The 11822-nt window shown below is 55.5% G+C and overlaps 1 protein-coding gene across 1 annotated transcript; it reads left to right on the top strand.

Moving 5' to 3' along the window:
* Positions 1–7052: 7052 nt before the first annotated feature.
* Ccdc194 (coiled-coil domain containing 194) lies at positions 7053–11498 on the top strand. The gene is made up of 4 exons (XM_075984570.1): positions 7053–7379; positions 9122–9218; positions 10084–10216; positions 10712–11498. Exons 1-4 carry the CDS (start codon positions 7053–7055, stop codon positions 10857–10859), a joined length of 705 nt encoding a protein of 234 aa, XP_075840685.1. The 3' UTR covers positions 10860–11498.
* The last annotated feature ends 324 nt before the right edge of the window (positions 11499–11822 follow it).

Here is an 11822-nt window from a genome sequence, read left to right as displayed (position 1 = left end):
CAGGGTGGAGGTTCAGGGGGGACTGACTGTACTCACTATCAGACACAGGGTGGAGGTTCAGGGGGGACCGACTGTCCTCACTGAAGACACAGGGTGGAGGTTCAGTGGGGACCGACTGTCCTCACTATCAGACACAGGGTGGAGGTTCAGGGGGGACCGACTCTCCTCACTGACAGACACAGAATGGAGGTTCAGGGGGGACTGACTCTCCTCACTGACAGAACAGGGTGGAGGTTCAGGGGGAATTGACTGTCCTCACTGACAGACACAGGGTGGAGGTTCAGGGGGGACCGACTCGCCTCACTGACAGACACAGAATGGAGGTTCAGGGGGCCTGACTGTCATCACTGAGACACAGGGTGGAGGTTCAGGGGGGACCGACTGTCCTCACTGACAGACACAGAATGGAGGTTCAGGGGGGACCGACTCTCCTCACTGACAGACACAGGGTGGAGGTTCAGGGGGGACTGACTGTCCTCACTGACAGAACAGGGTGGAGGTTCAGGGGGGACTGACTGTCCTCACTGACAGACACAGGGTGGAGGTTCAGGGGGGACTGACTGTACTCACTATCAGACACAGGGTGGAGGTTCAGGGGGGGACTGACTGTCCTCACTGACAGACACAGGGTGGAGGTTCAGGGGGGACTGACTGTACTCACTATCAGACACAGGGTGGAGGTTCAGGGGGGACCGACTGTCCTCACTGAAGACACAGGGTGGAGGTTCAGTGGGGACCGACTGTCCTCACTATCAGACACAGGGTGGAGGTTCAGGGGGGACCGACTGTCCTCACTATCAGACACAGGGTGGAGGTTCAGGGGGGACCGACTGTCCTCACTGAAGACACAGGGTGGAGGTTCAGGGGGGACTGACTGTCCTCACTATCAGACACAGGGTGGAGGTTCAGGGGGGACCGACTGTCCTAACTATCAGACACAGCGTGGAGGTTCAGGGGGAACTGACTGTCCTCACTGACAGACACAGGGTGGAGGTTCAGGGGGGACCGACTGTCCTCACTGACAGAACAGGGTGGAGGTTCAGGGGGGACCGACTGTCCTCACTGACAGACACAGGGTGGAGGTTCAGGGGGGACCGACTGTCCTCACTGAGACACAGGGTGGAGGTTCAGGGGGGACCGACGGTCCTCACTGAGACACAGGGTGGAGGTTCAGGGGGGACCGACTGTCCTCACTGACAGAACAGGGTGGAGGTTCAGGGGGGACCGACTGTCCTCACTGACAGACACAGGGTGGAGGTTCAGGGGGGACCGACTGTCCTCACTATCAAACACAGGGTGGAGGTTCAGGGGGGCTGACTGTCCTCACTGACAGACACAGGGTGGAGGTTCAGGGGGGACTGACTGTCCTCACTGACAGACACAGGGTGGAAATTCAGGAGGGACCGACTGTCCTCACTGACAGACACAGGGTGGAGGTTCAGGGGGGACCGACTGTCCTCACTGACAGACACAGAATGGAGGTTCAGGGGGGACCAACTTTCCTCACTGAGACACAGGGTGGAGGTTCAGGGGGGACCGACTGTCCTCACTAGCAGACACAGGGTGGAGGTTCAGGGGGGACCGACTGTCCTCACTGACAGAACAGGGTGGAGGTTCAGGGGGGACTGACTGTCCTCACTGAAGACACAGGGTGGAAGTTCAGGGGGGACCGACTGTCCTCACTGAGACACAGGGTGGAGGTTCAGGGGGGACCGACTGTCCTCACTATCAACACAGGGTGGAGGTTCAGGGGGGACCAACTGTCCTCACTGACAGACACAGGGTGGAGGTTCAGGGGGGACCGACTGTCCTCAATGACAGACACAGAATGGAGGGTCAGGGGGGACCGACTGTCCTCACTGACAGACACAGAATGGAGGTTCAGGGGGGACCGACTGTCCTCACTGACAGACACAGGGTGGAGGTTCAGGGGGGACCGAATGTCCTCACTGACAGACACAGAATGGAGGTTCAGGGGGGACTGACTGTCCTCACTGACAGACACAGGGTGGAGGTTCAGGGGGGACCGACTGTCCTCACTGACAGACACAGGGTGGAGGTTCAGGGGGGACCGACTGTCCTCACTGACATACACAGAATGGAGGTTCAGGGGGGACTGACTGTCCTCACTGACAGACACAGGGTGGAGGTTCAGGGGGGACCGACTGTCCTCACTGACAGACACAGGGTGGAGGTTCAGGGGGGACTGACTGTACTCACTATCAGACACAGGGTGGAGGTTCAGGGGGGACTGACTGTCCTCACTGACAGACACAGGGTGGAGGTTCAGGGGGGACCGACTGTCCTCACTGAAGACACAGGGTGGAGGTTCATGGGGGACCGACTGTCCTCACTGAGACACAGGGTTAAGGTTCAGGGGGGACCGACTGTCCTCATTGACAGACACAGGGTGGAGGTTCAGGAGGGACTGACTGTCCTCACTGACAGACACAGGGTGGAGGTTCTGGGGGGACCGACTGTCCTCACTATCAGACACAGGGTGTAGGTTCAGGGGGGACCGACTGTCCTCACTGACAGACACAGGGTGGAGGTTCAGGGGGGACCGACTGTCCTCACTGAGACACAGGGTAGAGGTTCAGGGGGGACCGAATGTCCTCACTATCAGACACAGGGTGGAGGTTCAGGGGGGACCGACTGTCCTCACTGACAGAACAGGGTGGAGGTTCGGGGGGGACTGAATGTCCTCACTGACGGACACAGGGTGGAGGTTCAGGGGGGACCGACTGTCCTCACTGACAGACACAGGGTGGAGGTTCATGGGGGACCGACTGTCCTCACTATCAACACAGGGTGGAGGTTCAGGAGGGAACGACTGTCCTCACTGACAGACACAGGGTGGAGGTTCAGGGGGGACCGACTGTCCTCACTGACAGACACAGAATGGAGGTTCAGGGGGGACCGACTGTCCTCACTGACAGACGCAGGGTGGAGGTTCAGGGGGGACCGACTGTCCTCACTGACAGACACAGAATGGAGGTTCAGGGGGGACCGACTGTCCTCACTGACAGACACAGGTTGGAGGTTCAGGGGGGACTGACTGTCCTCACTATCAGACACAGAATGGAGGTTCAGGGGGGACTGACTCTCCTCACTGACAGACACAGGGTGGAGGTTCAGGGGGGACCGACTGTCCTCACTATCAGACACAGGGTGGAGGTTCAGGGGGGACTGACTGTCCTCACTGACAGACACAGGGTGGAGGTTCAGGGGGGACCGACTGTCCTCACTGACAGACACAGAATGGAGGTTCAGGGGGGACCGACTGTCCTCACTGACAGACACAGGGTGGAGGTTCAGGGGGGACCGACTGTCCTCACTGACAGACACAGGGTGGAGGTTCAGGGAGGACCGACTGTCCTCACTGACAGACACAGGGTGGAGGTTCAGGGGGGACCGACTGTCCTCACTGACAGACACAGGGTGGAGGTTCAGGGGGGACTGACTGTACTCACTATCAGACACAGGGTGGAGGTTCAGGGGGGACCGACTGTCCTCACTGACAGACACAGGGTGGAGGTTCAGGGGGGACCCACTGTCCTCACTGACAGACACAGGGTGGAGGTTCAGGGGGGACCGACTGTCCTCACTGACAGACACAGGGTGGAGGTTCAGGGGGGACTGACTGTCCTCACTGACAGACACAGGGTGGAGGTTTAGGGGGTACCGACTGTCCTCACTGACAGACACAGAATGGAGGTTCAGGGGGGACCGACTGTACTCACTATCAGACACAGGGTGGAGGTTTAGGGGGGACCGACTGTCCTCACTGACAGACACAGAATGGAGGTTCAGGGGGGACTGACTGTCCTCACTGACAGACACAGGGTGGAGGTTCAGGGGGGACCGACTGTCCTCACTGACAGACACAGAATGGAGGTTCAGGGGGGACCGACTCTCCTCACTGACAGACACAGAATGGAGGTTCAGGGGGGACCGACTGTCCTCACTATCAGACACAGGGTGGAGGTTCAGGGGGGACCGACTGTCCTCACTGACAGACACAGGGTGGAGGTTCAGGGGGGACCGAGTGTCCTCACTGACAGACACAGAATGGAGGTTCAGGGGGGACCGAGTGTCCTCACTGACAGACACAGAATGGAGGTTCAGGGGGACCGACTGTCCTCACTGAGACACAGGGTGGAGGTTCAGGGGGGACCGACTGTCCTCACTGACAGACACAGAATGGAGGTTCAGGGGGGACCGACTGTCCTCACTGACAGACACAGAATGGAGGTTCAGGGGGGACCGACTGTCCTCACTGACAGACACAGAATGGAGGTTCAGGGGGGACCGACTGTCCTCACTGACAGACACAGAATGGAGGTTCAGGGGGGACTGACTGTCCTCACTGACAGACACAGAATGGAGGTTCAGGGAGGACTGACTGTCCTCACTGACAGACACAGGATGGAGGTTCAGGGTGGACCGACTCTCCTCACTGACAGACACAGAATGGAGGTTCAGGGGGGACTGACTGTCCTCACTGACAGACACAGGGTGGAGGTTCAGGGGGGACCGACTGTCCTCACTGATGGACATTTACCTGGGTTCCTGCTTTGTACCTAACACATGGGCTCAGCCTGCTGTCTCCTTCCTGGGTGTTTTCTGTGGAAATTTCCTTTCATGGGGCCGCTCGGTGGGGCAGAGGAGGGCAGAGGAGGGCAGAGGAGGGAAGGACTTTTTTCTCTATTTGGGTCACTGTCTCCCCCACAAGCTATACCGTTCTCTCTCCTCTCCTCTCCTCTCCTCTCCTCTCCTCTCCTCTCCTCTCCTCTCCTCTCCTCTCCTCTTCTGTCTCTCTCTCTCTCTCTCTCTCTCTCTCTCTCTCTCTCTCTCTCTCTCTCTCTCTCTGCCCAGGCAGTAAGACCTCTCTGGGCACTGAGCAACCCCTTCACCCATGACCTGTGGCCTGCATTCTCTTGGGTTCCTGGGAAACTCCCATGCATGGCTTTGGCCCCCAGCTCCTCAGCATTGAGGTGGCTGGTGAAGGCCGCTCACAAATCTACACAGGGCACACCCTATATGACATTTTATTTGTATTTTGATAAATAAAGCTTGTCTGAAGAACAGAATGCAAAACAGCCACACTAGTCATCCATACAGGCCAGGCAGCGGTGGTGCACACCTTTAATCCCAGCACCAGAGAGGACTATAAAACAGGAGGAGACAGGAGACAGGAGGTTTGGAGAGTGCTGCAGTCTGCTGAGGACAGGATCGCCCCTTTGTCTGAGCCTTGGTAGTAGTTTGGCTGCTGTCTCTGGGCTTTTATTAATTGTGCTACAAAACCCTGTCATTTTTTGCCTTTTACCCTGAGTCTGAGGATAAGCACCACTCAGCAGTCAGGGCTAGAGGTGAGGACTCGGGAATTCAGCTGTGTGCTGTGTTTCTGGCCTGTGGTGCAGCCTCTCTGAGTCTGACTTAGTTTTCTTCTCTTCTTTCTTTTCCTTCAGATTTTTTCATTCTTTTCTGTTTCTTCCTTTTTTCCATCCTCCCTTGTTCCCTCTTTAATCTTCCTCGCCGTTCTTTCTCTCTGACTCTCAGCGTTGTTGCTGGGATGTAAAGATTTGTTCAACCCAGGCAGAGGAGACCGAGCCAAGACTTGTCTGTCACTGACTGGACTGGAGGCCGCCAAGCAGGGGCAGTCACGCCCACGCCCACGCCCACGCCCACGTGCTCGTGAGCTATGGAGTGGTGGCCTTCCTCACTGCTCCTTCTGCAGGTGTCTTGCATTTGCTGCCGCTGTCGTTGGAGAATCCGGCACTTCCCACTTCTTGAGAATCCTGCTGCGCCCTGACCTGCCTAACTGTCAGGTGAAGGTGCTGGGGCTGCCTGATGAGAAGCGATTTGAGTTGGGTCTGGGGCAGAGTCTTCTGGTTTAATTTCGTTTCTATATAACTTAATAACTTTTTTGTCTTTTTTTTTTTTTGAGGCAGGGTTACTCTGTGTAACAGTCCTGGCTGTCCTGGAACTAGCTCTTTTATATCAGGTTGGCCTCGAACTCATAGAGATCAGCATGCCTCTGCTTCCCCAGTGCTGGGATTAAAGGTGTGCGCCACCACCGCCAGGCTGTAATTTAATATCTTTTTCTTGTTGTTGTTTTCAGACCAGGCTGGCCTCAAACTCATAGTGATCCACCTCTCTCTGCCTCTGAGTGCCACCAACCCTGGCTTAAAGCCTTTGAGTTCAGTTTGTTTTAAATGTATTCTATTTATATTCTAATTAGGGTTAAACCCGGGGTCTCACCCATAGCCCAGGCTAGCCTCTCACTCCACCCACCTCTATGCTCTTTGGACTGAGGGTGTGTGCAACTGTAAACAGCTTCCATTTCATGCACTGACTGAGGGCACACACACCAAGAGTGGTCCTCAGCTCGTCCTGTGTGTGCACCTACTGTGTGCCCGGCCTGTGTGATCACAGGGTAGAGGATGAAACAAAACGGGAGACTTTGCTTGTTAGAGGCTCAGTTGGAATGTGTGAGGCAGCCAGGGACGGAGACTCCTGTAAAATGCAGGCAGGAACCTGGGTGTCTGATGACCTTTGTGTCCCGGACCTACACACGCCAGGGAGACATGCTGTCCTGTGACCTGGAGAGACCCTAGGTTCCTCCCGCGCACACACAAAATAAATAAAATGTAATAAAAAAATCAAGGAAAAACTTTTTATAAGGATCTTGAATCCCAGTCTCATGGAAAGATTGCCCACACTCGTGAGCACAGCCAGCGTGGAGACCTTGCAGGACCCACTCGCGTCTACCCTCTCATCTTCTAGTCTCAGTTTCCCCATCAACAGAAAGGGCTCACCAGTCACTGAGTTTAGGGCAAAACTGAGGCTCAGAAGGGTCTGGTGAAAGTGCCCCCAGTTTCTTCCTAGAGCGCTCAGAGCAGACCGGCCCCAGAGGAATTCCTGTGCACCCCTCCCCATCCCTTGGGAAGCCACTGCCAGGTGGGGTGGAGCGGGACCGTGGGTGTCCCCGGAATCCCAGGGTGCCAATTAAATGCTAGTGGCCCGTCTGGGGTCAGAGCCACGGCGGGATGGCAGAGCCGGGCCCGGAGCCGGGGAGCGCTTGGCGGCTGCTGGCCCTGTGCGGGGCTGCGGTGTTTCTGGCGGCTGCCGCGGCCGGAGGGGCGCTGGTGGCCTGGAACCTGGCGGCCTCGACGGCCCGGGGTACCAGCTGCCCTGAGCCCGAGCAGGTGAACGCAACGGTGTGGCCCCCAGACTCAGCGCCTGAGATTGAAGAACTTAGGCGGCGGTTGGCCGAGGCTGAGCAGCGCCAGGAGAGCCTGGCCGGGTGGTTGCAGCGCGCCGAGGACGACAGGAGGAAGCTGGAGGTGGCGCTCAAGGCCTGCAAGGACCGCCAGGTAGGGGCAGGGGAAAGCCAGAACGTTCTGCAAAGAGATCTTGCTTGCCTATCTCTAGGGTCTCGGTGTTCCCCAACTTTCCAAAGGGTGGAGAGAAAGTGCAGGACTATCGCAGTTTCTCTTGTTTTCTAAAACGCCAGTCTTCTTGGAGCCTAACTCTGATCCATGATGCCACCTGTCCCTGCTGTTGGACCTCTGTGCCGCTCACTGCCACTCCAGGTCCCAGTAGCCCTATTTTAAGAGAGGGACATTATATCACCAGTAATTAGGAGACTAAAGTTGGCCTCTTGGGGAGGTACCAGCGGGACCTCCCTTTTCCGGGTACCGCCCTCTCAGACTCACAAAATGGAGTGCTCCAAACCCAGTCACTGACAATATGGTGTCATACACTTGTCATCAAAGCAGAGGCAGAGGCGGGGAGATCAGGAATTCAAACTCTTCCTTAGGAGCCTGGAGAGGTGAGGGCAGCCTGCGCAGCAGGAGACCCTGTCACAAAAGGAAACACTCTCAGACCTAGCGTTTAAATGTATTAAAAAAAAAAAATGGCTGTGAATCTTTCTGTGCCTGACCCAGCACAGTTTGGTTTTTTTTTTTTAAATTTATTTATTATGTATACAATATTCTGTCTGTGTGTATGCCTGCAGGCCAGAAGAGGGCACCAGGCCTCATTACAGATGGTTGTGAGCCACCATGTGGTTGCCGGGAATTGAACTCAGGACCTTTGGAAGAGCAGGCAATGCTCTTAACCTCTGAGCCATCTCTCCAGCCCCACAGTTTGTATATCTAGTTTTGGTGGACACTGAACTGTGTGGGAAACACAAGACTTAACGATTGCTAGGCTGGGGGCTCCACCCTGAGCCACGCCCCAGCCCCTCACTGGGGATCCTAGGCAGGGGCTCCACCCTGAGCCACGCCCCAGCCCCTCACTGGGGATCCTAGGCATGCCCCCAGCCCCTCACCTAGGCAGGGGCTCCTGTGCAACGCCTCAGTCATCTTTTTACTTTTGATTTTTAAAAAATATTTATTTATTTATTTATTATGCATACAATATTCTGTCTGTGTGTATGTCTGCAGGCCAGAAGAGGGCACCAGACCCCATTACAGATGGTTGTGAGCCATCATGTGGTTGCTGGGAATTGAACTCAGGACCTTTGGAAGAGCAGGCAATGCTCTTAACCACTGAGCCATCTCTCCAGCCCCTTACTTTTGATTTTGAGACAGGCCCTGCCTGAGATGCCCAGTATGTCCTGGAGCTCAGGCTGTGGCTATGCCTGGACCTCCTGATTCTTCTGTCGCCATCTCCCAAGTGCTGGGATGATAGGAGTATCCTGCCAGGTCCAACTGGCATCTGTGTTTTAAAGATCTAAATATCCTGGTAAACTGAGGAAGGAGGACCACAGCTTGGAGACCAGTTTTAGGTGGAAAATATGAGGGCTCTAATCACGATACAGGAAAGTCAGAATGGCTCCTGCGCGCTCTCTGCCTTCCCAAATAGATGATCTATCTGAGGCAGGGAGAGGTCAAGACTGCCCAGAGCCCCAGGTGTGAGCTCTGACTCTGCCTGGCTTACTTAGCCAGTCTGTTCTGCAGTGGGGACTTGTCACCCATCAAATCTGCCTGAGCTGGTGGCAAGTCCTCGACAGAGTTCACAGAACCAAGCGTTTTCTACTGTGTAGAGTTTAGGTGGGCTTCACCGAGTTCCTATTTTGTCCCTTTCTTCCTCTCCTCACTGCTGTCTGCAGAGCCGGCTTCAGACCCAGCTGAAGACCCTGAGGATTGAGATGGATGAGGCCAAAGCCCAAGGCACGCAGATGGGGCTACAGAATGGAGAACTGACAGGTGGGCTGGGGGAGGGGAGGCTGGAGGAGGGAGTGGGGAGAAAGGCTGGAGGGGGAGGGCCTGGAGGGGAAGGCAGGTCCCTAGAAACTACAGTGCACAGACCTGCAATCGCTGAGCAAACCATCTAAACAGGACATTAAAAGAACTTTAATGCACCCGCAAGGGCAGAAAACCAGAAACGAGCCTGCCAAAGATGCGAAATAACACAGACCGGGCTGTGGCTGGGCTGTGGCTGGGCAAGGCAGAGAGTTCGCCTAGCATGCTGGGCTCCACCCCCAGCACGCACAAACCAGGCCTGGGGGATGCAACCCTAGTAGTGATCCCAGGACCCAGGAGGCTGACACAAGATGATATCTATGAAGTGAGTTCGAGGTCAACCCAGGGACACAGTAAGATGCGGTTTTAAGAGAAACAAACAAAACAACAACAACAACAACAACAACAAAAGGTTGTATGAGCCAGATGTGATGGCAGGACGCTTGTTATCCCAGCACTCAGGAGGTAGGAATTGGGGAGTTCAGAATCTGTCTCTAGTCTTGGTTTATATACTAAATCTGAGGCTAGCCTGGGCTATATGAGACCTTGTCTCCAAAAGCTGTAATATTAAAGCGACAACGATGATGAAGATAGAATGTCATACACATTTTATGTTTGTTTTGTTTTTTATTTTTAGAGACAGACAGCTCTAGCTGTCCTGGAACTCACTCTGTAGCCCAGGCTGGCCTTGAACTCACAGAGATCCCCTACCTTTGCCTTCCGAGTTCTGGGATTACAGGCGTGCGCCACCACCGCCCAGTTTAGTCAGGCACATTTCAATTCAAGCATGCACACGGCACGCAGACTCAAGTCCCTCTGTCCCCTGTAGAAGCCTTGGCGCGTTGGGAGGCTGCAGCCACTGAGTCCAAGCAACAGCTGGAAGCGGCAATACAGCGCGCAGGCGCAGCAGAGGCAGAAGGCGAAGCTTGCGTTGGCCGGGAGGTGGCCCTGAGGAAGCACGTGTGAGTTAAAGGGCCAGTCAGGAGTGGGACAGACGGACAGGGCCGCGGGCCAATGACTATGTAGAGTGTAGTTCTTTAGGCCAATCTGTATCTGGGGGCGTGGCTTAGGTAATCTGGCCTCTGTAGGGAGGGAGGGAAGGGTAGCCGGGTGGACCGGATTTGGAGGTGAAATCAGATTTAGCGCCACTCAGTGAGGGGGTAGGTTGCCTGGGGGTGGGGAATCCCAGGTTGAAGATGTCACTCGGGGAATCGGTGTGGGCTCCAGGGAGGAGCAGGGAGAAAATACAAGCAGGAAAAAGGAGTAGGTAATGAGAAGAGGAAGGTTTGGAGAGGATCTTGCGTGGGAGGGCCCCGAGTCCGTGGGGAGGAGACTCTAATATGTCAGAGTGTGGAAGGGAATCGGGACCTTGCAGGGTAGGGAGCCCTGAAGGCTGAGCTCCCTGCACAAACACGGTGTCGGGGTGTCAGGTGCTCATAGTCCCCTCCTCTCTGCAGTTTCGCCCTGGAAGCCGAGCTAGCTGACCTGCGAAGAGGATCGCGCCCCCGTCCCCGCTCAGGACCCAGGTCCAAGCCCAGCATCCGCTCCCGCCCGAGGTCTGGATCCACTAAGAGCTGCCGTAGGCCACCTCGTGACCCCCAGTAGGATGGGAGCCTTGGGCCAGGACTGACAGCGTGGGTGAGAGACGTGACCCACAGGTTCCACACGCAGCTTTCCACCCACGACGGCCTAGGGGGCAGCGCACAGAGAGACTCAATCCTCCTCTCTGGAGCACACAGCTAGATCATCACCACATAGGGAAACTGAGGCTTATTTTGTCCGGCCGCGATGGCCCTGGTAACCACGCTGCGAGGCTCGCCCTGTAGAACGCACAGAACTCCCGTGGGATTTCAACAGAGAACCGAGGCATACTCCAGTAAGAAGGTTTACAAATTCTTAGAAGTCATAAGAATCAGGGCCTGGGGCCTGGACAATGACCCTGTTCTGGAGGAGATGCCCACATGACAAGAAAAGACAGTGCAGGAAATAAGAAGGGGCGCTGTCTGGGTCACATGGAGGGAAGGGGCTCTCTCTGGGTCTCAAAAAAAAAATCATTGAAAGATCGATTGTTCCCCTCCCACCTCCCTTCCTGGTTCTCCCTCCCCTCTTTCCTCCCTTCTTTCTCTTTCCCTTTCAACAGTGTCTCATGTAGCCCAGACTGACCTCAGACCAGCCTTGCTGCCCTGGACCTCCTGACACCCCTCCCCTCGGGCTGGGATTAAAGGCCTGCATTACCATACTCTACTCAACAATCTCATGTGTGCTTAGTTTCGCGATATGAGTCTTACAATTCATGTTTAACATATTTTTCCGAGACATCTTCCTGAAGCACAGTGTCTGGCCCCCGCTGTGAGTGTTGGCCCTATGGGTGCACTTCACCACGCCCGTCTCGGTTTTCTTTGAAACTGCTCGTCCATATTTGATGTGATTAGTAGTGGCGATTTCTGGATGTCGTCCATCCAGATTCCTTTCTTTATTCTTCGTCTGTTTCCTTTTGTTCCATGGCGCTGGCGATCGCCCCAGTGTGGCACACACCTGTCAACACCTCCAGTCTCAAGTTTCAGATCA

Source organism: Microtus pennsylvanicus, chromosome 9, assembly GCF_037038515.1.
Source record: "Microtus pennsylvanicus isolate mMicPen1 chromosome 9, mMicPen1.hap1, whole genome shotgun sequence".
In the NCBI taxonomy this organism is placed as follows: domain Eukaryota; kingdom Metazoa; phylum Chordata; class Mammalia; order Rodentia; family Cricetidae; genus Microtus; species Microtus pennsylvanicus.
Note: the sequence above shows the minus strand (reverse complement) of the source record. Positions and strands in the feature narration are given on the sequence as shown.